Consider the following 26,511-nt stretch of genomic DNA (forward strand, 5'->3'; position numbering starts at 1 on the left):
AATAAAATTGTATATAATTTGTTACCAGAATTGTGTATTGCACTGCTATTTATTTCCTAAACAGAATTTCACTGAATAAAATACTAAATAAAATGTACTAAAATACTAAATAAACTATTTCCTAAATACAATTCTAAATCAGTGGTTTAAAACCAAGTAGCATTGTTAAAGGTCAGCTCTCTTCACTCAAAAAAAAGCCTGGATTCTTATTGAAAATGATATAGGACTATAAAATCACTCGGTGTGTAAATATAATCCTGGACGGGTAAAACCCTGCAGTGTCGGGGACTGGCTTGTGGGCAATGCCGTTACTGTAAACATCTAACAGTTAGCATAATGTGCATGATGATTGGTCAGAGTTGGGGAGTTCATGACGGTGAACCTGCATACAGTATGTGGTTGTGGTGTTCTCAGGCTGAGCCATGTTAGGATAAGTCAACAACTGGCTAACCATACGAGTCTACATCTTGACGTTCATGGGCCCTAGACCCCCACAACCCCAACACGAATATATATTTAAAAAATAAAAACAGAAACAAGTATAGCAATAAAAATATGATACTATACGAAAAAAGGAAACAAAATGAGAGAGCATGTTCAGAATGCAATACCATTAAAAATTACTAGAGTAATAAAATTACTCTATGAGAGAAGTCAATCGACTGCTTGATTTGAGATGCTTGATTGCAAATAAATCCACCAGAGGGAGACAGCTTAACGAACAGAGATATGTGAGGTGTGTTAGGTTTAACCTTATACTCTGTTGACCGGTGTCCCCCAGGAGCCTATACTGATCTATTTGCAGAAAATAGACGATCTACGAGCTCAGTAATGTGTTGCCACGTGCTGTGAGCTTGTAGATCTGCTATTTTCACAGAATGTTTGCCCATTTCCATTCCGTATCCCATGTTGCTCAAGAATGCACATTTGAGACACAAATACATGCTTCATCATGATAATGGATACATTGTGATGCTTTTAATCTACCAGTGACCTGACTTTACCAGACAGGTGAGTGTGGGCTAGACGGTTCACTCACTGACACACTGAAGCATTCTCTAAGACTAACACTAGGAGTACTGCTCAGAAAACGAGACAGGACGGGATCCATGTGGATCTCGGACATCATAGCCAGCCTATGTCATCATCATCATCAGTCAACTATTAGGTAGACCTGTGACACCTCTATATATATATACACCGGTACTCTATTTGGACAAAGGAAGAACATAAATACTGTACATGACTGCATATTATGCTAATATGTTCTAAACATAATGTACAAACCTCTCTCTTCACGGGTAATACTATGACATGATGAAGAATACACAAAAAGAATTTCACTGTTTACAATGGAAGCTTACTCACCAACAATAGCTTCCTCGCCACTGCCACCGTCCTTGTGTAGCCATTTATCCTAAATAAAGTAAACCACAAAATGCTTTCATCACCTTGGAAAATAATTGTCTCTGCTCATGCACATTCTGATCCTGTTCTTTCACATGCAGTGATATCATTATGGTCAGTGAACTATGGCCAACTGGATAAAATTGTTATATAGAGATTTGCGTCTGGCCACTGTGTGGCTAAAAGAGATTTGATGCAGACCAGTGGTTTTCAACCTTTTTCATATCAAGACCCATTAATGAGATTTAGCCTTGCAGACCAAAACTAAAGAATATGTCCACATTTCCATGCTGTATTGATGTTGGTACAATAGGAGAGACAACAGGGGGTCCTTTTGGTTTCATTTTACACTCTCAACAGTTAAAGATCCATCTGGAACCCCCTGAAGGACCACTGGTTGAAAACCACTGTTGTAGAAAGAGGGAAAAGAGGAGCTGACCAAGAATATAATCCTGGGGCTCAATGAATGAAATAAGGTTAAGTGGTTAAAAATGATGCTAATGTTCATTCATTTCAGGTCATTTTCATGTCGTCTTATCGACTCACTGAAGGCTCAGCTCTGCAGACACCTTCTTGTTTACCCTACTATTTAAAGTCTGAGTTTAAATTACATACATGAATGAATTATTTATATTTGTAATAGGTCTACATTGCGATATAGGCTAGCTGCTAATCTTCGCACTGTCGCACAGCTAGCTTGCAAGACGCACCATTCTGATGAATTGAAAATGGAGGACCGTGATGTAAAGTTTGTAAACTCACAGTAAAGTGGGGGGGGAAAGTGTTTTTGTTATTATACAAAAACAAGCGTTGTGACCCTCTCTTTTCTTCTTTAATCTTTTTTCTTCAGTTCCTTAACTTTCTTCTTTCGTGGGGCATGACTATGACAAGAGGAAGACGCAGGTGTTTTATAAAAGATACCGGTAATGTTGACATCGGGTTGACATGGTTGTAATTGCGCGTGACGTCATTACGTAACGTCTACTCTACACGACAATTCAATGGCTGAAATATAGGCCTAATAATAATAATAATAATAATAATAATAATAATAATAATAATAATAATAATAATGATAATTAAAAACATATTTTTTACTAAACAAGGTAAAAATGTGACAGTGAGAAAACTGCTTGAAACTTGAAAGTCATAGCCTATTGGTGAAAACTTTTTTTTTAATATATATATATTTTTTTTTAATACCACATTCTGCTCCACAATGTCAAATGCCTCAAGAGTCAAAGTGACCTACCGGTATCTGGTTCCCAAAGTGGGGTCCGGTGACTATAATAATAATATTAAATTAATAGGATACATTTAATAAATACCCTTTATTTAGCGTTTTTCATTTTTTCCACAGAATCAAAGGTTTTATGGTCATGAGTCATGACACACCAACCGGATCCCGGATGGCTTGATTCTATAGGCTTAAAATAATATATATAAATATCTTTGTAAATCTCTATGGAAAAACGAATGGCTGATTTTTCAGTGGGTCCAGAAAACCACGGCCACTGCTATGCTCTATTGAGGCCTGGTATACCTCAGAGGTCAGTGAAAGGGTCAGTGTGAGAGTGTAACAGGGCTGGGGTGGCCCTCGGGTGGGTAGACCGGAGTCCTTGTGGGTGTTGGTGTGGAGGTTAAGGAGGGGGGGCTTTGATTTTGATATTAAGAAAATTAATAGGAAGTAGATATTTCAGTATGTTCTGTGCACGGCTCCCTGGCATGGAAGCATCTGTGAGGAAAGTATTCGAAGCAGACTTGCAAGGTGAAGTGTTTACATGTTCATACAGTAGTATTAATGGTCTTGCAGATGTTTGAACAGTATGCTTAGGCCCATGTTACAGGTAGACAGTAGTAGCCTATAGTGTTAATATGTACTGTAGATAGTTGCAGCCAGGGCCTCCTTGTATAGGATACTGTCAAAACACTTCAGCAATCCTCCTTGTTATTAGGTTTTTCTATCATTTTTGTCACATAATTAACTCCAACTCCTAGCTTTGCTCCTTTCAATAATAGATGTCAGTGCAGCTCAACCTGAAAATAGGCCAAAAGTCTTTCAACGTTCTCTTTGTAGCATTTTCAGTATCTCTGAAATATACTAAAATTCTAATATTTTAAAGTGGCAAGCAAAATACATTGATTTAAAGCACATTTTTATATGCCAGACAGTCTGCCTCAAATTCTTTGACAGTGTGAACAGCAGGATTCTTCAGCGTCCTTCGCAAGGTCGGATGTGGGATATGTGGCCCATGAATTGGGACACCGCTTTGAATTAAAGGTCTATATTTCCAGAGCTTTAAAGAATACAGTTGTGCTGCAGCTTGGCTTGCCTTGGTTGTAACTGTACGGTAGTTAGCCACAATGAAATAAGAAGACACAAGACTCATCATGACAGAGGCTCTCTTTCAATCTTTGTGAGGGAAATTATCCTGTGCGTCTGAGTCCAATTAGTATGACTCAGGCCAGTCGTGACCGCTTAAATCAGCCATCACCAAACACAGCTATCAAGTAACGAACATTCTAGAAACCTCATGATAAATTAGCCCCCACCCCTCCCACCCCCCGTCCGATGGTGAACATCACCAATTGCAGATCCTCCATTGCTGCAAAGATTGTTTTTATTAGTCTATTTGTCTTGTTTTTTCTTATCCGCTTTTTATTTCATTACATTTCAATAATATATCTTATTAACTTACTAACTGTATTGGATTGCTGTTGTCAGAACATGTCACACCAACAGCTTGTATACCTGTATATAAGTGAAAAACAAGTAAACCCTAATTAACAATCCTAGTATAATATACTGTATGTATATAAACACACAAATGAAGCTTCTCCGGAGTCAAGCATAAACATTTAGCATTGTTGCTTGGGTCCACAATATATTTGTCATATTTGAATGCTTTTTCATCCCATCATACTGTACGCCGGCACCCCACACATCATCATTAATACACATATTGTTCATAATAAACATGTTATTTAAATGACATATATCTTTTTAATCATGCCCCTGGCAGCCTGGTTTACACTTCGGTATATATGACTGTGTAGTGTGCCGAAAATAGCGATTAGCTCACAACTCGCATGCACAATGCGTTATGGGCTTGTAGATCCTTTCAGAACACGAGACAGTCGTACGACGGAGCATAAATCAGGCATGATTCTAATATTAGAGACTGATTAGCACCATCACAGCACCAAGAAGAATATAAAAGACATCACAGAGAGCTGTGTCCTCAAGTGTTTTCTGCCATTGGGTTTTTTTTATTGACACATAAATCTCTTTCAAAATCAGAGGTTGGAGAAAGAATAAAACATAATAGGACATAATTACAGTAATGTACAAAATCTGTACAAAGAGTCTGAAATATTGAATCATTTAAACGTCTTGCAAGAAATAAGACACCAGATTTGCCCTAAGAGCATTTTCTTTTATGCCATGAATGGAAATGTTCACTCTCACAATATGGGGAATGCATGGGACATATAAAAATCAAATAAACTGATGAGGTTTTGAAAAATAATCAGAGAAATTGTACAACTACTGTAACTAACTTTAGTCTAAAATGTACACATTGACTCTGATACCAGAGTCAATCAAACAGGTCAAATAAACAACTGTGTGGTTCTTTATTTAGGCAAGAAAATAATATTACTGTGGCAATCAAACATAAAAGAATGACCCTGGAAATGAACAGAAACAGAAACACACAATGGAAGAAAACAAATCTCCAATTATGAAACCCCAAAGGACTCTAAATGAATCAACGATACATTATGAAACCCCAAAGGACTCTACATGAATCACTGATACATTCCTGACACCATCATTTTTGGACGTTCTACCTCCCTCTGCTCTAAGGGACCAGCAATGATACCAATATAAACATAAATAAATATATCTAATAAAAACTCCACAAATCTATGCTCACTTTGGACTCTCTCTCCTCTTTTCTTCTTTTTGTCTTTTGCCAAACCCACAATTACCAAAAGCCACAGAGAGCGGGAGAGAACAAGAAAGAGAGAGAGAGAGACAGACAAAGAGACAGAGAGAGAGAGAGAGACAAAGAGACAGAGAGAGAGAGAGTAGTTTGGGGGAAATCCACATTTTTTAAACATATGCATTTCCAGTTTACTCTTTTGTTCTCTTATTAAAAGCAGTGTTTGTACCAATCACCAGGGATGTCTCCACCCGCGGAGTCCCCGGAGCCTGCATACCTCCACACTTCTACTATCTCTCACGCAACCCATCGCTCAGCAGACTTCAACCCGCCAACCACACCCTGACAAGTATCACATACAAATGCCCGGTCCAATCACTTCACGGTTTTTATTGCGGGAGGGAAAATGAACAAACAGGCCCTTTCATTTCAAAGCTGTTGTGTCCATCTGAGTTTGGCTTCCAGTGTACATCACCTATCTGTTTAGGTTACGCGCTGTACGCGCTGTACTGCGGGTTGACAAAGACGGTATTTCACATATTTACAACATAAGAACATGTTTAGGTTAATCAGCACGGTTTACATGATTAAAAATGGAAGATAAATCCATTGTTATACAACAAGTGGAAGTGGTCTGCACACTATTCAGAGCTATTTGGTATACGTGGGGATACTGCCACCATGTTGGCATAGGAACTCTTTCAGTTTAATCAAGCAAATGATCAATTCCCTGCATGGGGAGTCACCCAACACCGTCCTCAGTTGACTCTGATGGTCCTTATCCTTACACCGTTACGGCGTTACTTCAATATGTGATTAATCACATGGACTCTAGCGTCCCTATTCCAGGGTGAACGTTCCGTGAAAGTAGCAGATCTACAAGCTCACTACTCGTTGTGTTGCGTTGTAGATCTCCTATTTCTGGTGAAGAGATTTGGTGTAGAGGGGTAAAAAAACGAGCGGACCAAGTACAGTATAGAGCTCTGGGGGACTCCGCTCAACCGACTACATAATGGGTGTAAGTGGATTATTCAGCAGACAATTATGATTCTTTGAACTTGTTGTTTTTGTCCCCAAGTTCATCCACGCCGAAAATGATTCAAATCTCATTCAGAACAAGGTTGATCTCTCACTGTGAAAGTGTGAATAAAGGCATCAATCTGTATGAATGAGGCATCAATGAACAGATTTGATACATTAAAAAAAACACAAAAAAAAGCCTACGATTTTAAGATCGTTTGTTCGTCACTCACAGCCCTGGTGTGTAAAGACGTCTACATACAGTACATACAGTATATGGCTTTTTGTTTTGCAGATGGTGGCACACATAGCTTCCTTCCTGTATGTTTGCATGATTTATATATCCATAGGGGATCAGTCTGTCTGCGTTGCATAGAATAAATGCATGTGTTTGTTTCCCTGCAACAAGAGGTGCTGGTGTGTTTCACAGTGCAACGGTTCTGTTAACCTAACCCATTAAGACCTCTACAATCTAAATCAGTAGTTCTCACACCTTTCATAGATGTTTACAAAATGCCCCAGAAATAGCAGACGTACAAGTGACGCGCTGCGCCGTGAGCTTGTACATCTGCTATCATCCAAAATGACCTTTAATGGGTTAATGTGATGGGGAGCTGGGATGATATTAAGAACACATCTTTCTCCCCGTTCTCTTGAGATAATTACTGATTAATACATGGCAGACTAGTTGAAGTATTTATAGCAGTATATTTTAAACCATGATGATTTGCTTATATCCTGTCTAGTTTGATCAGTGAAAATGTCAAGGAGAGGCGAGAAGCATGGATCATTCCTACAAGTTTCAACACAGAGCCTTCTCTAGACTCTACTTGTGCAAAGAGAAAGGCATGCCTATTTAGCCAGTGGACTAAAAGTGTCCTTTTCTACTTTGTCTTTGTCTTTGTTTTAACCACATTAACCCCGACGTCTCTATTTTGGTCATGTAATTATATCATTTTTCAAAAAGGTTCAAACTAAAACTAAAAAAACCTGTGCAGACATTTCAAAATGTAAAAAAATAACTCAAATAGGCAATCTACAAGCTCGCGATGCAACGTGTTGTGATCTTGCAGATTGACTAGTTGTCACACAACAAAGTAGATAGGGCGCAAGTTGTTCACGATGCTTTGACTTGGAGGCCAACTAAGAATCATGACTGAAACCTCTCTATTTCAGTTGGCACAACCAAACGAAATTGTTAGTGACGATGCGTAAATGCGTAACAATGCGTAAATTAGGCTTTAGTCCACTATCTCAATACTTTTGACGGATCTAGAGCAGAGCTCAACCAGTGGTCCGGGAGGGGGTTCCAGGTGTTCCCCAGCTAAACGATGAGTTGGTAACCAAAATGGAAGATCTTTTACACTTTACGCTCTCGAGAGTGAAATTATTGTTAAACATCTGCATTACGTAATTTACAAGAAGTCTACACATTTAGAGAATGTAGAAGAAATGTTATTTCATGATCAACATTTGCCTGTTGTCTATATCCTAATGGTATACCACATCAATACAGCATGGAAATGTGGACAAAATCTTATCCAACGACAACAAAATATTCTTTCGTTTTGGGTCTGAGAAGCAAATGGTGGTTCGTGGCTTAAATGGCAAATAAATAATGGACCTTGATATGAAATGAGGTTGAAACCCACTGATCTAGAGGAACCCCCCCCCCCCCCCACCCCCCTGGCCTGTCAGAGGAGCGTGGAGGAGCTGCTGGTTCCGAAGACGTAGTCCAGCTCGTTGAGGATGAGCTCCACGGCCTGGTTCTGGTACACCATGTTGACGGCCATGTTGCCGTTGTCCCGCTCCGGACGCATCACCGTCGGCCCAAACACGATGCCAATGTTCTGGGTGGTCATCCTGTTCACGTCCGAGAGCTCCATCACCCTACACGACGGAGACAAGACCGAAGAAAGACAGGGAGAGAAAGAGAGACGGAGCAAAAGAGAGAGAGAGAGAGAGAGAGAGAGAGAGAAGGCTTAATGAGAGAGAGAAATTACATGGAGAAATGGACGCTTCCGCCATCACACGAGAGCACACAGCGTGACGTCCTTCTGTCAAGACCTCGACACAAAGAGCACAGTTTGACAGCACTGACAGGCTTTTGAACTTCAGCTTTTTCTTCTCCTTCCTGAATCCGACTGAGTGCAGTCACAGAGCCGGCCACTAATGGTGCACAGAGCTTTGTGACCATGGTCACGATGTGACATCTTTATTATTCTTATACCCATTTGCAGAATGCCATGACAGCTAAGCTAAGACTCACACTGGGTGGAATAAGACATGGGTGGGTTGCAATTGAGCATCCACAGAAAGTGTACGCGTGTATACATCTTCCACCTAAAGTACATCCGCCTGCTTGTGCACGTTTGTGTATGCTTGTGTGCGTGTGTGTGCATGTGTGTGCGTGTGTGTGTGTGTGTGTGTGTGTGTGTGTGTGTGCGTGCGCACGTGTGAGTGCATGTGTGTTTATGGACATTCTGCTGTGTTTGTATTTGTGTATCCTCATCCATATGCATGTGTGTACATTAGCGGTCTACATCCACCTACCTCTGTGTGTGTGTGTGTGTGTGTGTGTGTGTGTGTGTGTGTGTGTGTGTGTGTGTGTGTGTGTGATGGAGACTCAGGAATGGGTTAAAGCCACAGCATGAGGCATTCTTCTAAAAATGCCATTCCCACCAAGCCACAGAGTCAGCCAGCAATTGCTCAAAACTTCCACATTAAAAAGAGAGGAGGAAAAAAGAGAGAGAGAGGAAAGCAAAGAAAAAAAGGAGAAAGAGAGAGAGAGAGGGAAAGAGAGGGAGGGGAGAGAGAGAGAGAGACAGGGAGGGAGGGAGAGAGAAAGAGAGACAGGGAGGGAGAGAGAGAGAGAGACAGGGAGGGAGGGAGAGAGAGAGAGAGAGAGAGAGACAGGGAGGGAGAGAGAGAGAGAGAGAGAGAGAGGTTCCAGTGGTGGCGGCGGTGGTGTTGGTATGCCTTCCAGCAGACGAACCACAACGCTCCCATAGGGCTGAGAGGAGGAGGAGGAGAAGGGAGAGGAAGAGAGAAGAGGAGAGGAAGAAAAGAAAGAGGGCGGGGGGGTGAAAATAGGGAAAAAAGAGAGGAACAGGAGGGAATGGGGGGGGCAGGGGTGTACTGTGAGGAGAGGAGGGGGACGGGACAGTGAGGGAGAGAGAGAAGGAATGGGTTGATGGAGGAGGGAGATAATAAATGAGAAACAGAATGAGGGGAGAAAGGAATGACAGCGTTGGGAGAGAGAGAGAGAGAGAGATAGAGAACGAGGGAGCGAGCGAGCGAGAGAAAAAGAGAAAGACACAAAGTTGACAAATTCATGGGGCCCACCACCACCACACCCTGGCACAAACATCACCCTCAGAACACGAAGCGTCCGTCTGTCCGTCCGTCCGTCCCCAGGCAGGCAGGGAGGGGAACCCATAAGCGGTGAAAAACACACACATTGTATGTAGTACTGAACTGGCTCGCGGAAAAGAAAGAAAAGAGAAAAAAAATAAGCAAACTATTCATCTCCCTCAAGCCGTTTCATCTTCAGAGGACCTAAACTTAACAACAGCGTGGCGCTGCTACGGTATACGCTCTTGGCACACGATGTGATTCATAAGTGCACTCGCAGTGGTCAGAAAGAAATTGATGGAAACCGAGGGCACTCTGCCCCCTCTTGTGGTGTTTTTTTTTTTTTTTTTTTAAGAGGAAGAGGAAGGAATCAAATTTCTTTCGGGGGCATCTGGTTCGTTCATGCCTAGTAAAGTACCTCAAAGGAAATTAAGGGAGGGTGATATTTCTCCACGGGGAAATCAGTCGGTTTTCACAGCACGACTGAAAATGGTGCTGACACATCATACACATGGCGTGTGATAAGGCAGACTGAGAGACAATGAGGGAAGCAAATAGGTGGCAGACATGAAGCCAAACAAAGCAAACAGGCAAGAGGTTCAGAAGCATTCAGTCACAGGTTAACCACTTCGACCCGGGTTGGGAAACCTTTAAGGCCGGGCACATGATCACGTGAGTGTTGTCCGAGGCTGACGTGCGCACCGTGTGCTGTACAGTTAATTCATACCAGTGATACCACCATTGCTTTTACATGTTATTATAAATTTATATAGGCTGCTAATCCTACTATAATGCACGTAACTCCAGAACCGTTTGCCCCACCGATCACATTCGACACACGTGGTCCACACCCCCGCAGGGAGTGCAGTGCCCGGTATCTCCGGAACCACCACAAAAGGCTCTGATCAGGCTCTGCCAGTGGGCCAAATCAGCCTTAATCCCATCACCTGTGCAATTTCCATCTTCTGCCGACTGCCTCAGCCAATTGATTGCCATGGCAACCCCACACACCTGCAAATTGATTACTTAACCGCTCCACTTTTCAGTCAGTTTGCACTCTTCACACACAGGTAGACTGGCACAGACAGACAGTTAAAACGGGTATTATTAGATTCCCAAGTTGCATCGCTCTCAAGTAGGCCGGTGGCCAACGGGCACGTACAGGTCTAGTTAGAATAATACAGCAATACAATAACAACAATATCCAGTATTGTTGTTATTGTTAATGATTATTGTGTTCTGTTTTTTGCGGACTTTGCAACACTAGCATTTTGCTGCTTGTGTATGTTTGAGAAGTGACAAATATATTTGGATGATAATAATGAATAATAAAATCATATTCTGTTCCTCTGGGAATTATCATATTCACATCCTACACTAAAGCAGTTTTTGATCAACTCATAGTCTCAAACTGTATTATAATTGGGACGATTAGTCAACTCTGAACTTGGTAGATCTGATTATAGCGTCTGTGGCCCTAACACATGGAATGACCTGCAGAGCAGACTATACTGTACATTGAGATTCACCACTACGTTGAGATTAACCAAACAGATGCCCACAATATGTAACTGTTTTTACATTGTTTTCAATCTTGGTCTTGGTTTCTATTTGTAAACCTTATATTTCACATGTATGCCTTTTATTTTTGGTATTCTTTCAACAGTGATGCCGCATTGTATTACTCGACGACACTGCCAATGAGTTAAATGACTAGAGTATGAATATGAATGAATGAATGAATCACTTGAAAAGCCCAATCTCATCACCTTATAGAACAAGAGGTTGTCCAACCCTGACTTAAACACTATGCACTTTAAATGGACAATATTTAAGAGTATGGGGGAATGAGAAACAATAGCAAATGCCTAGAAAAATTTAATGTAAGTTTGAAACGCAATGTCGATGCCTTTTTTATTTTTTATTTTTTTGTATGTTTGTGGTGTTGTTGTTTGTACTGTATGTTTTCTTCTGTCTTTTGTCTTGAAAAATCAATAAAAATGTAAGTAAAAAAACCAAAAACACTATGTACTTAGTTGACTTGAATTAAAAATATACTTGGCCCCCCTTCTTTTCCCCCCCATCTACACGTACTGTAATCGTAATCATGTCCCCCTATTATGACATGCCCAGAGGGCTTCATCCCCACAACAGGGACACTGCATGGGCCTGAAGCAGAGCGTGCTCTCACCGTTTGAGATGCTGGAACAGGAACTGCATGGTGTCGTGGTTGGGGGGAGGCATGTTCAGCACCAGACACTTCAGGCGGTCCAACTTGTCCTGGTAGTCGGACATCTCTGGAAAGAAACGAGAATGACTTGTTTAGTTGACGGACCGCCACATGGTCGTCAGCGACACCTGTTGCTGTGCAGTATATGAAGTAATTAAATTACTATAAACTACAGGTGGCTTCTGTGGGTGCATGTGTTTGGTCCGACGTACGTATTAAACAGTTCCGACAGGCCAGAAACCCAAAGCCTGAACCTAACCGGCTCACAGGAAGCCACAGGTTAGTTTTAACCCATGCCACGGGTTAGTTTTAACCTACCACACATGTCAGGAGCGACTAATGCCTGTCGGAACTGTTAGTATGTGTAACAAACGCATGCACCCCGGCCCCGGCTACTGTGATTCATTTGTGTGACGTCCAGATTCCCCAAAACGTTAGGATGAATAAAACTCATGGGGCGTCAAGCTAATGATAATCAAAAACAAGGACAAGTCAATGTTCCCCCGCCCCCTGCTGCCACAAGCTTACAGTACATGCACTCATAAATATACAGTACACTTATACATAGTCACTCGCTTTATTAATTTATTAATAATATTTACAATATATTAACCCATTTTCTTACATTTGAATGTAAATGTGATGATGGGTGGATTAAAATGAAAGAGAAATGATCATTCATCACTAAGCATCATTTTATTTGCTTACTTTGTAATCAAGAAAATCTTTAATAAACATTATACAAAGAAAGGGTAACCAGGGTTAATGATTTCCATCGCAGATTATGGCCGTAAACGTTAATAATTAGAATCCCTGACTAGAATTTGGTTGCTAATCTTTCTTGTGGGGAAGGCAAATGAATAGACTTGTCGGGTTAGTGTCTGAGTGTCGGAGAGTGCAGACACATTTTGATTGATTGATAATTTAATTAGACAATAAACCAGCTAGAGCAGTGGAACAGTGGTTTTCAACCAGTGGTCTGGGGACCACCAGTGGTCCTTGAGGGGGTTCCAGGTGGTCCCCAGCTAAATGATGGAGAGTTGGTAGCCAAATCTGGACCCTTATAGATCTTTAACTCTTTAGAGTGTAAAATGAAACCAAACAATTTACAAGAAGTCTACACAATTAGAGAATGTAGAAGAATTGTTACAGTATCTCTCCTATGGTATACCACATCAACACAGCATAGGAATTGTGGACAAAATCGTATCCAACGCTAACAAAATATTCTCGAGTTTTGGGGTCTGCGAGGCTAAATCCCATGATGGTCCGGCGTGGCTCAAATGCCCAACAAATAATGGGCCTCGAAATGAGAAATGATGAAAACCACTGCATTAGACCAAAGGGAGAGTATAGGACCGGGGCTGGTCCAGGACCAGAGTCCTCGTTGGGAGCACATAATGGTCGGTGCACCAACCAGCTGAGCCACCAGCCACACCACAAACAGCTTCTTTAACCCATTCTGACCTGAGATCAGATTCTAAAAATGTCTTCTACATCCTGACAGTTTTCTGAAAAAGCTATGTTTCTATGTCAGTCGTTCTTCGATTTTTCTAAAATAGCAGACCTACAAGCTCGTAGCTATGAGCTTGTAGATCTGCTATTTTTCAATAGCTAAAGCATAACATAATGCTAACACCAAAAGGGGTTCCCGCCCAACGTCGGTTAACCCCTATTTTATACACTTTGACGTATGATGGAGTTGTGAGATGAAAATAACAGAGTTTGTACATCTGCTATTTTTGATTGCCAATAATTCCACCCCCAGAAAAGTAGTCAAAGGAGTAGTTCACCCAAAAAAAACTGACTTATTTTCTATCGATTACACACCCAGTGAACATTACAAGACATAAGAAACTATACCTAAGCAGTGGTGTGTACTTCTCTCTCAATTAGACAGAGTTTAGTCTGGACTGTGACGGGTGGAGATAATCATGCGTCGCTTTTTTGAGACAAAAGGTGTTTTCAAGGCAGCTTAGAAATTTGGGATGAGAAGTTGCCAGGGGGGGAGGAGGGCTTTAAGTTCCATCCCTGCCTTCCTTTATATGCGTCGCATGAATAGCGGTGGGTAAGTGTGGAGAAATGGAGAGAGAGAGAGAGAGAGAGCAAAAAGCGTTCACTCACTGACTGTCTCCACAATGTCTGTGAAGAAGCCGTAGGGTACCAGGGGCTCAGGAAGCTCACGGAAGAAGAGTTTCAGAGCACCGCTGATGACGTGAACGTCCTCCCACTCACTCTGGTCCAAGTTCAGCTTCTCCTCTGGGAGAGAGAGACAGAGGGACAGACAGAGAGAGAGAGAGAGAGAAAGAAAGAGAGAGATAGAGAGGGGGGTGGTAATGAAGAAAAGGAAAAAGAAAACAGCATTTACAAAGAAGGTAAACGGCGAGACAGAAGCGGGGGTATGTAATAGCATCAGAGCGAATGGAACATACAGGACGAGGAGAAAATCCCCATCAGCGCTAAGCTTTAGCTTAAAGGCTTGTTGCTGTACGAGAGAGATACAAGTTGTCTGTGAAGACACAGTCAAAACAACTGCTGCACACAACAACTCGGGCGCACACGCACGGCCGCACACACACACACACACACACACACACACACACACACACACACACACACACACACACACACACACACACACGCACACGGAGCGGAGAAATCGACAAAAAGCTAATCACTTATTGACTCCTGGCCAACGTTTCTCAATTCCACATTGGAGAGCATGTAACATGACATTTTACTGTTCTATAATGTCCCCTTTTGAGGTCTGCGACGAACGTCACTTCATTCAAACAAGCAGAACTGTACCACGGGGTGTTGAGAGAGAGCCCAGAGACTATAGACTAGACACCGCTGTCTCTGTCTGTGGCACCATGGTGCAAACACACACACACACACACACACACACACACACACACACACACACACACACAACACATCTCTGTTGTGGCCACTTGGTGGCACCCATGGACTGTGAGAGAAGCTCACTGTACAGCTCTCTATACATTATTACATCAGAAAACTTCAAGCAGACAGAGCGCTTAAGGGACACACGTACATTAAGCACATGGTAACACAATCAGCACACTGTTCAGCACAACGGCGTTAGCGCGGCGTACGCGTGTAATCTACAGTCACCGTGAATGTGAAAGCACACACGCGCTATGCCTTCTATTTCTGTTTGTTTTTCGAAGACACACGTGCGTTGGCACACTCATGCAACGCACACACATACATTAATAGTACAGAAGCACACTGAATATCACGTAAAAAGAACAGGCGGAAGGAAGGCTTGCCGCCGGCTGGCTCTCCTGCATGGTCTCCATTTGAATCTACCTTGTACCTCTGGGAACATGAAGCGGCCATCTGTGGTCACCGCACGCTCTGCAAAAACCAACACTAGTCATTCAATGGGCTGTATGTACAGTATGCCTGCTTGTGAAATGATGTACTGTAATTACAGATAGCAGGCCCCCTTCATTTTTCACTCCTTAAACCAATTCCCTTCGCTGAAAATAGCCGATGTACAAGCTCACAACGTGTTGCGTTGCGATGAGTTGTGAGCTTGTAGATCGGCTATTCTCGCCAAATGTCTGCCCCAGAATGTGTGTGTGTGTGTGTGTGTTTGTGTGTGTGTGTGTGTGTGTGTGTGTGTGTGTGTGTGTGTTTGTGTGTGTGTGTGTGTGTGTGTGTGTGTGTGTGTGTGTGTGTGTCTTTGCTCGGTCTCAGCTTTTATTGTTGGCCGCCATATACAGTATGAAGAAGATGCTGATAGTGGGAGTCTTGCTGTAGTAACTGTATATTCATGTGGATATACAGTAAATAAATAATGCATGGGCGTGAGTGTGCGTGTCCGTGTGTGCCCGTGTGTGTGTGTGTGTGTGTGTGTGTTTCATCCTCCTTCCTCTCACCGTGGTTAACCAGGAAGCGTAGTTTCTGAATGACAGCCAGGTTTCCAGACACCCTGTAGATGCCGTCGGTTTCCAGCCCTGAAACGCAACACACACACATCCAGCCAGGTGAGTGCGTTAGAGCAGAACACGCATGCACGCACGCATGCACACAAACAAACACACGCACGCACGCACAAACACACACACACACACACACACACACACACACACACACACACACACACGCACGCAAGAGAATGAATGAATGAATTAACGAATGATTTTATTTAATTGAATGTATTATTCTGAGAGTATACAAATAATAATAAAATGTACCAATAAGGTTCCATGTGGTTACATTTGGACACTCTCTGGCATAAAGGACTTCTACTGTGCACTTTACTGTGAGTTTCGTAATGAACCTCCCTGGTTATTGTCTCATGCATTCTCACGCAATCAATAATTGAGCGCGCCTTGAATCTTTGGTTTTGTTGCGGCGGTGAGTCCAAGACATAAGACATACATAAACACAACATGGCACACAAAAGCATAATGCTGCACAGAAAACAACCAACTGCCGGAATGAATGGGCCCACATTTCAACAGCTAGTCGTAGAAACAAACTTTGAAGGTTTAGTTCCCGTGTAATTTGCAACAGGGGAAAAAAAAAGAAAGACAAACTTCCCCTTCACGTTTGATGGCGTGACCCCCATAAAGACTTTGTTTGTTGTAATAACGAAGCTATGTTCCTGCCTCACCTCCCACCACCACCCCCCACCACACACACACACACACACACACACACACACACACACACACACACACACTCACTCACTCACTCACTCACACACACACACACACACACACACACACACACACACACACACACACATACACACACACACACACACACACACACACACACACACACACACACACACACACACACACACACACACACAGGTTTGGTTGGCCAAGTTTGGGCTGTACATTTAAGCCAATTCCACGAGCATTTCCTTCTGCTCGAAAACTAAATTCTTCCGCCATCACTTGTTGCTGGAATGTTGTTTCTTTGCCACTATCTTCAGAGTTTCAGGGACTGTCGTGGATTCAAGAAAAGCCACCCTTTACTTTACGAATTTACTCTCCAAATACAAACAGAAGGATCTTGTTTTATTAAGCCCTCCACGGTCAGTACAGAACAGACTCATTTTTCCCATGAATAAAATATTCACATACGGCACGATTTCACCCCATTTTGGTCTATCTTAATAATGGCACCTGCCATCTGTACTCTGTGAGCGTGCACGTCAAAGTCCCCACGGTGGGACATAACTTAGCCGATTTCTGCAATGCCTCTAAACCCCCGTCGTTAACATCATCGCTGCGGAACTGTCAAGGGAACGTCGCTTAAAATAGGTTTTCTATCTAATCACATGTAGTTGAGCGCCATCTGTACACTCTTCAAAGTTCAGCAAAGTAAACTGTACCTCTCTTCTCCACGGCTTGAGTACACAGCCTGACGAAACGAGGCACCGTGTTCCTCTCGCGCTCGCACAGCATCTCCAGACGACAGCCAAAAACTTGATCTGCACGGGGACGTCACGCAGCAACAAGGCAGACACAGAGACACACGCACACACACATACGCACACACACAATCTGCTCAGAAGTATTTCACAGATCATTATGGATTCTACAGGCACTTCCTGACAACACTGATAATAGCACATAATATGGAAGCTACTGTACAAGCAAGTTTAAGCGTTATCCAAGTTTACAGTTCAAAAGGCCTTTCTCTAAGAGGGGGAAAAAAACCCTCGAGCCGATTTCAGCTGCCATCCTCTGCTCCGTTCCCAGCCGAGAACTAAGCTCGCCCTGGATGATGCAATGGCATTCATGTACAGTACATACAGTGCGCCTCAGCGGCGCTTCATCTGAGAGGCTCTACACTAGACTTACAGGACTATGTATTCCATTGTGACATTGCTGCATGATCATTTCTATTCCCGTTGCGCTGCAAAGCACGTTTGTGTAAAGCACCTCATAAAAGAATCATGGGATACAGTAGTCAGTGTGCTCATCACTTTATCTTTTCCCTTATTTGACCACAGAAGATGCTTAATTGCACATTTTTATTTAGAGCAGTGGCGTGGGAGGGGGAGGGGGGGGGGAAACGTTACCCACACATCAATACTTTTACACCAGGGGCCAGCACAGCACAGCACAGCAGTCTTGTATAGTACTGTCGACTGAGCAACTCCAGGAGATCAGATAATGGTTGAGTGCCTAAATTGGGGTTGTTCAAAGGACACCACTGGTGTTTTCAGTTCACGTTTGGTTCCCTAGACGTATGAATGTTAAAATGTGTAGAATATTGCCCTGCAGTAAAGCAGACATACTGTAGATCTGTGTTTTGTGATTAGAATCACGTGCACATTCATTTGATATCTATCGCCCCCCTGGAAGCACTGTGTGCCAGCGGCTGTGTCTTTAACGCAAAATGAAACCTTTTTACCTTTTACTGTAAGTGTAACTGTACAACCGGGCGTGATGACTTCAAATAGTTTAAATAGATACAAATTGGATAATCCAAAATGGTAAAGCAAAATAAAAATGAGCTTTAAAGGAAGATCATCTAGCCATCCTTTTGGTTTGCACGCACGCACGCTCGCACGCACGCACGCACGCACGCACGCACGCACGCACGCACGCACACACACACACACACACACACACACACACACACACACACACACACACACACACACACACACACACACACACACACACACACACCTCAACACCATATCTCTTCAGCAAAGGCATCTGATCCACAGGCTCGAGTCACATTCCAACTATTTGGAACGTTGCCTTATTTTTGACCAAATGTTCTCGCTGTTATGACACGCCTATAGAATATATACGGACGCTATATATGGGTTCATGCCATTTTAATAAGGCGCGCATTTTTTGACGCGTCAAATGTCACCTTTGATGAGGCCCTTCTCCTGCAGGGCCTGGAGGGGCGGTCTCTTCAGGATCAACTTCTTCAGGCGACTCTTCACCCTCTTCCTCTCCGTGTTCTCCAGGTTGGAGGCGGAGCGCGGCACTGTAGAGGGAGGAGGAGGACAGGAGGACTAGTCAGAGCAGAGGAGCCTATAGGGCACTGGTTACCAAACCTTTTAGAAGGACAGGAGGACTATAGTCAGAGCAGAGGAGGCTATAGAGCACTGGTTACCAAACCTTTTAGAAGGACAGGAGGACTAGTCAGAGCAGAGGAGGCTATAGAGCACTGGTTACCAAACCTTTTAGAAGGACAGGAGGACTAGTCAGAGCAGAGGAGGCTATAGGGCACTGGTTCCTAAACCTTTTAGAAGGACAGGAGGGAGGACTAGTCAGAGCAGAGGAGGCTATAGGGCACTGGTTCCCAAAGCTTTTAGCCCGTTACCCAAAAGAGAAATTTGATGTCTCTCCACGACCCAAAATAGTGAAAATAGCAGATCTACAATCGGCTATTTGTTTTATAATTTATGGATTATAGTTTTTTTGGGGGGGATGTTTTTTGAAAATAATATAAAAATAATAATAATTAAAAACAAAATGTAGGAAACTAAAATATGTCCGCGACCCACAAATGGGTCCCGACCCAGTGTTTAGAAACCAGTGGGCTATGGGGGGGAACAGGAGAGGAGCAGGGTGAGTGAGTGAGTGAGTGCCTATTCATACTCCAGTTTTAGGTGATGAGGTGACCACCTTTTCGGTGTTCACCTCATCACTGAAAACTGGAGTATGAATTGGCCTTAAGTGGGACAGGAAGTGTGGGGGAATAAAGCCAGGAGGAGTGCTGGAGGTGGAAGAGGACACTCTGAAGGATGGCCCGGAGCTTACGTGCTGCTGTCCTGTATCTGTCGTCCTCATCCTCTTCCAACATCTCCACGCTGCCTGCCCTCCTCAGAGAGTACAGGAGAACATTGTCTAGAGGGTTATCCTTGTCCTGAAACACAGGTAAATAAATGACTTACATGGCCTCAGTTAAAGTGAGTGAATGTGTGGCTTGTACCATAGCCTCGGCAACCAGGCTTTTATTTTCGTATTGTTTTTAACCATATACTTATAGATGACTGGTGTCCCCAGGCCTCTATATGCTAGGTCCATTAGTATTTCCCCCTACGCCAAATGTCTTTGACAAAAACTACAGATCTACAAGCTCACAGCTTGAAGAATGGCTATTTTCGCCAAATGTTGTTAACCCCCGGAATAGGGTTCCTAGGGGTTCAAGAGGTTAAACTGGGTTTTCAGTGTTTCAGATTTGCAATCATGTTTTCTAATGTGTGTTTTTACACAGTCAGCGGTTGTAACGGTTATAATAACATACAGTAGCACAAAGATCATTGTGTGTGTGTGTGTGTGTGTGTGTGTGTGTGTGTGTGTGTGTGTGTGTGTGTGTGTGTGTGTGTGCGTGCGTGTGTGCGTGCGTGCGTGCGTGCTCAGATGCTTCCCATGTGTTTGTGTGAGACAGCCTCACCAGTTTGTCGATGACACTCTGTATGGTGTTGTACCACTCTCTGATCAGCGAGTCTGTCTCCGACTGCAGAAGGAACTCGTTGCCCGTCACCGTCCTCAGCTGAAACAATCCGCAGTGCACGGAGCATTAGAACCTCCTCCCTGTAGTGTGGCGCGCGCGCGTTAGCCGACACTCCCGTATGCATCCCACACCGCCATCTTTCATAGCGTAGCACTGCTGTCACACCATCGCCGCTGCGCTAAGCTCTGGAGACCATTCCACAGTTCCCCAGTGAGCTTTTTAACAATGTGTTTTTCCCCCCCTCTTTCTCTCTCTCCCCTCTATTCACACTTCTCTGACTACACATTGTGTAAATCTCTTTTAAAGCAGAGTGTACCAAAGTGTAGAGCAGTGATCTGCGTAGCGAGAATAAAGCTAAAGAAAGTTGTCTCGTGTAAAGTTTCACCCAACATGACATAGCTTTTGGTCAGATATTCTGTCACACGGAGTGGGCTGAGGCTGCGGTGCGGAGGGGTTTAAGTGGCAAAGCCGGACACACATCTGCAGTGGAGGTGTTAAAGAAGTGTTTTTCTATATACTTCCTGTGATACTCGACTTCCTTTAAGCCGAATACGAGCACAAAAACACATTCTTGCCGTAGGACTGTTGAATTTAAGTTCAAATGGAGATTACTGAAGAATGCTGTGCTGAATAAATCCATAAATACTTAATTGAATTTGACCACCCTACTTAATCTATACTAAATGCCCTCCATTTGTCCCTCTACTGTAAGCTTGTTACAGTTTTGTTACTTTTGCTGAATAGAGAACGTTAGTCTTCATATGGTTAAACGATAAACCAACGTAATTTAAATATCTCAATTCCTGCAGACAGAAACAGCCTCTGCCTCCTCTCTCTCTCACTCCTTCCCCCCCCTCGTGTCCTCGGCTCCTCTGCCTCACTCCTTCCCTCCCTCCTTGTGTCCTCACCTCCTCTCTCACTCCTTCCCTCCTCGTGACTCCTTACCTCCTCTCCCTAACTCCTTCCCTCCTCGTGACTCCTTACCTCCTCTCCCTCACTCCTTCCCTCCTCGTGACTCCTTACCTCCTCTATCACTCCTTCCCTCCCCTTGACCTCACCTCTTGCTGGCAGAAATAGCCTAGAGAAGACCTCTTCTCCTCTTCATCCCTCCTTCCCTCCTCATGTCTTTACCTTACCTTCAGGACCCAGCAACCATGTTGAAATCTAGTGTGGAACACTGAAGACAGTTTGACTCTACTGTATACCTCCTCTGCCTCAACACGTTCTCATCTTAGAAGCAGGTGAAATGGGCATATTATTGTGATGTTTTTCAGAATGGAAACAGGGGGTATCTCAACCAATCAGTGATGGTTGCACGGGTTCGAACCGCAAAAGAGCTCCCAATCTCCACTGTCTGGGCGTCTTTTAACCCAGTTATGAGGTCTGATTTGCGCTTTGGCAAGTATTAGTCAGTATTGGCAAAGATGTAACATCGGTCCCTAATGTAAATATATATATATCTACAAGCCGCTATAGGCAGTGGTGACTGGTCAGCTATTTTTTGTGTGTGTGATGGAGCATACTGTATATATAGGTTTAAACCTGTTTTGTAACTGGCCTCTACACACACCATCAAGCTATGAAGTGTAAATCGGGCTATACTCTTTCCGTGAGTTTGAATTCGCTTTTGAGGCAGTTTGCTTTGTTTGCTTTGTTTGTCACCTTGAAGACGTTCTTCTTGCTGGACAGTTCATTGGCCCACTGGATCCGGGCTCCCCTCAGATCCACACTGCTCTCTGGACGACTGTTTCCAGGTTTCTGTGAAGACACCAGGGAATGTAATGCATGCTGTTACACTAACTCTGTTCCCAGGTTTCTGTGAAGACACCAGGGAATGTAACGCATGCCGTTACATGAACTCTGTTCCCAGGTTTCTGTGAAGACACCAGGGAATGTAACGCATGCTGTTACATGAACTCTGTTTCCAGGTTTCTGTGAAGACACCAGGGAATGTAACGCATGCTGTTACATGAACTCTGTTCCCAGGTTTCTGTGAAGACACCAGGGAATGTAACGCATGCTGTTGCACTAACTCTGTTCCCAGGTTTCTGTGAAGACACCAGGGAATGTAACGCATGCTGTTACATGAACTCTGTTCCCAGGTTTCTGTGAAGACACCAGGGAATGTAACGCATGCTGTTACATGAACTCTGTTCCCAGGTTTCTGTGAAGACACCAGGGAACGTAACGCATGCTGTTACATTAACTCTGTTCCCAGGTTTCTGTGAAGACACTAGGGAATGTAACGCATGCTGTTACATGAACTCTGTTCCCAGGTTTCTGTGAAGACACCAGGGAACGTAACGCATGCTGTTACATGAACTCTGTTCCTAGGTTTCTGTGAAGACACCAGAGAACGTAACGCATGCTGTTACATGAACTCTGTTCCCAGGTTTCTGTGAAGACACCAGGGAATGTAACGCATGCCATGCCGTTACATTAACTCTGTTCCCAGGTTTCTGTGAAGACACCAGGGAACGTAACGCATGCTGTTACATTAACTCTGTTCCCAGGTTTCTGTGAAGATACCAGGGAATGTAACACATGATGTTACATGAACTCTGTTCCCAGGTTTCTGTGAAGACACCAGGGAATGTAACGCATGATGTTACATGAACTCTGTTCCCATGTTTCTGTGAAGACACCAGGGAATGTAACGCATGCTGTTACATTAACTCTGTTCCCAGGTTTCTGTGAAGACACCAGGGAATGTAACGCATGCTGTTACATTAACTCTGTTCCCAGGTTTCTGTGAAGACACCAGGGAATGTAACGCATGCTGTTACATTAACTCTGTTCCCAGGTTTCTGTGAAGACACCAGGGAATGTAACGCATGATGTTACATGAACTCTGTTCCCAGGTTTCTGTGAAGACACCAGGGAATGTAACGCATGCTGTTACATGAACTCTGTTCCCAGGTTTCTGTGAAGACACCAGGGAACGTAACGCATGCTGTTACATGAACTCTGTTCCCAGGTTTCTGTGAAGACACCAGGGAATGTAACGCATGCTGTTACATGAACTCTGTTCCCAGGTTTCTGTGAAGACACCAGGGAATGTAACGCATGCTGTTACATGAACTCTGTTCCCAGGTTTCTGTGAAGACACCAGGGAATGTAACGCATGATGTTACATGAACTCTGTTCCCAGGTTTCTGTGAAGACACCAGGGAATGTAACGCATGCTGTTACATGAACTCTGTTCCCAGGTTTCTGTGAACACACCAGGGAATGTAACGCATGCCATGCCGTTACATTAACTCTGTTCCCAGGTTTCTGTGAACACACCAGGGAATCACTTCACTTCCGTGAAGCGCAAGGACAAAAACATGCACATGCATTATGTTTCATCAGGTTTAATAAAAAACGGATAGAATATGCAAATCACCAGTTGGTTGGGATAATAGGAAAAATGGCATAACCCACTCACTCACATGCTCCGATACATTTTGATGACGACGTCCCGAGCACCGGCTCTTCTGAGTTTGACCTCAAGAAGAGCCGAGGCTCAAAACAGCGTAATTAAAATGCATCTTCTTTTTTCATTTCGTCAGATTCATGAATCTGTTCGCCGAGCGGGCCATTATGAGTGAGTCAGCGTGACCACGGCTGTGAATATGCATAGCTCATGTACCGGTATCTGCAAAATTTTAATTCTATGAGCAACATGCACAGACTGCAAAGACTTGATCTCTCTCTCTCTGGGTTGGGATAATTGCATCTCCGACATGCCTATAGAAAGGCACGAATGTTCTCATATTCATCAAGCAACCCGTTGAGACGCTGAATACTAGGCTGGGACAATTCAATAATAATAATAATAATAATAATAATAATAATAAAAGCGGGGACAATTAAAACATAGAATGGGCAAGCCATGGGTAGAACGAACTTCCCGGACGGCCTCTTAACCCATTCAGCGAAGGGCTGCCCACTAAAACCGGCTCCCGTAAGGGTCTGGCTTGTCCAAATTCGTATAATGTCCCTACAGTAAATTGAATAACTTCTTAGCAGTGCCATTTGACAGTTACACAGCCTGTGGCATCCTGCTACAGAAAGCCAATGTGCAGCATCAGCAGTAGCACAAGAAAACAAACAAATCAAGAAGTATGAATGCAAACATAGCAGAGGACTCTATGACATTGTAAATGATTAACTCAATTCATTTATTCTAGATCTTATAGATACTGGGGAAAAAAACTGTTCCGTTTCAGGCAAGTAATAAGTGAACATTCGGCAGAAATAGGCAAACATTTAGCGAATAGGAAATCTACACGCTCACATTGTACGTGTCGCAACTTGCAACACTATGCGTTGAGAGTAGGCCTACTGAATATAGACACACCCCTTGGGGGCCCTGGTTTAAATGGTTACGGTAAAAAAAATTATTCAAAATGTAGGATTATCATTTGTGTTTTTAACAATTGGTTAACCTAAAATGTTTCTAAATCAAGTTAGCCTGGCTCACATTGGTACAGAGAAGTGCAGAGAGTCATAGAGAACGTGGTTGTGTTATTGTGTACACTGTACAGTAGCTCTTACCCAGCTGGAAGGGGTCTGTGATTTGGGATCTTTGAAGAAAACCAGGCTGTTCCCTACTAACACCACCCAGGACGGATTCCAGTTTTTCCTTCAATCCAACAAACAAAAGAATACCTTCAGGAATTCAGCCAAATAAAGCCCCCCCATTGCACCCCCATATAAAACTACAATATAGTAATATATAATACTAATATATAATATATAGTAATAAGTACAACACACATAAGTGTCGTGAAACACTACACATCATTTCACAGATGTCTTCTTACCTCAGTTTCCTGCCACCTTCAGCGATCTTGGTCTTGTTCAAGAGTCCAGCCTTCTCCAGCTCCTGAGGGAGTGTATACGGTGGTTAACTGTCTCACTTTCATTAGGTTTGCCCTAGATTAGGGTTGCAACTATTGATCATCTTCTTTGTGATTATTGTAGCGATCAGCTTTAATGAATATTCAAGAAGCGCAATTCTTTTGCATAATACTTTTACATTTCTGAGGGGCGCTATCCCCTCCAATGCATGGCTTTTGAAGAGTATGTCATATTTAATGTTTGTTTAGAGCACTGTAAATTGTTTCCCCAGACAAGTCTATGGACTTTAATGTTTGTTTAGGGTACTGACTGACAACACAAGACGTCATGTGGCCGATATAAATACAGTGGGCACCCCTCGTTTCAGACGAGTGTGATTTTTACATATTATCATTGAAATAAGAATTTATTTTTATAATCAACTAAATCGATTAGTCTGATTACGCCCTTAAAGCCCTTTATACCTGCAGCGGTGTCACACACAAATAACAAAATCTGCTGATCTACATGCTCACATCCTGTCGCAACACAAGGGGCTGTGAGCTTGTACATCTGCTATTAACTAATTAATGAACTCTTACACCCCTACTGTAGATAGTATACATCTCAGCCAGGTATGGCAGATACTGAAAATGGACTTTAAATAGTTACATGGGATTTCTGTTTGTATTCATAACAAATAAGCCTGATTTCAGCACTGTTTTTAATCCCATGACACTGATGTGTATGCTGGTTGACTTGATACTAGTGCATATTAAAATGATATAGGTGTGTGAATGCTACTGCAAAGTCAAGCACAGCACTGAATCCTGAGCAAGCCTATTGTTTGACTGTTGCACTTGCATCATTTGTAAAATAGCAGGAGACGTGGCTGCTCAGTCTGAAACCATCCACTGTGAGGGAGATCACAGTTCAAAGTAACTAAACACAAAGGGAATGCATAGTTACGATATCTAAAGATAATGGATACAATAGAGATTAACCTTTTTTTTTTAGAGAGAGAGTAATGTGCCACATCATAATTTACCAAGCAATTAACAGCAGCATGTTTGCTGAATAGGAGACAGCACTACAGTACAGACATGCTGGTGAAGAGGAATATGAAGCAACTCGGGAAATATATTGTTTAATACATAATATATTTTATTCTTTCTAGACTTCATTAGATTTGTTTTTAGTTAAGTTCACTGATATATATTGTGGAGTCTGTCAGGTCTCACCTCA

At 43.0% G+C, this 26,511-nt stretch overlaps 1 protein-coding gene across 1 annotated transcript in view; it reads right to left on the bottom strand.

Moving 5' to 3' along the window:
• Window positions 1-8,047: 8,047 nt before the first annotated feature.
• Window positions 8,048-26,511, bottom strand: part of arhgap9 (Rho GTPase activating protein 9) — a 61,195-nt gene continuing 42,731 nt past the window's right edge. The window contains exons 10-21 of the mRNA XM_080780620.1: window positions 25,251-25,312; window positions 24,982-25,069; window positions 22,102-22,197; window positions 20,380-20,478; window positions 19,743-19,848; window positions 18,844-18,963; window positions 17,342-17,440; window positions 15,870-15,947; window positions 15,295-15,342; window positions 14,083-14,217; window positions 11,920-12,025; window positions 8,048-8,264 (exon numbers count right to left, since the gene is read on the bottom strand). Of these exons, the coding sequence (XP_080636746.1) occupies window positions 8,069-8,264; window positions 11,920-12,025; window positions 14,083-14,217; window positions 15,295-15,342; window positions 15,870-15,947; window positions 17,342-17,440; window positions 18,844-18,963; window positions 19,743-19,848; window positions 20,380-20,478; window positions 22,102-22,197; window positions 24,982-25,069; window positions 25,251-25,312 (1,233 nt within the window). The 3' untranslated portion in view covers window positions 8,048-8,068. The remainder of the gene's footprint in view (window positions 8,265-11,919; window positions 12,026-14,082; window positions 14,218-15,294; window positions 15,343-15,869; window positions 15,948-17,341; window positions 17,441-18,843; window positions 18,964-19,742; window positions 19,849-20,379; window positions 20,479-22,101; window positions 22,198-24,981; window positions 25,070-25,250; window positions 25,313-26,511) is intronic.

The sequence above is a fragment of the Protomyctophum bolini genome, assembly GCF_963924005.1.
Source record: "Protomyctophum bolini genome assembly, chromosome: 2".
Classification (NCBI taxonomy): domain Eukaryota; kingdom Metazoa; phylum Chordata; class Actinopteri; order Myctophiformes; family Myctophidae; genus Protomyctophum; species Protomyctophum bolini.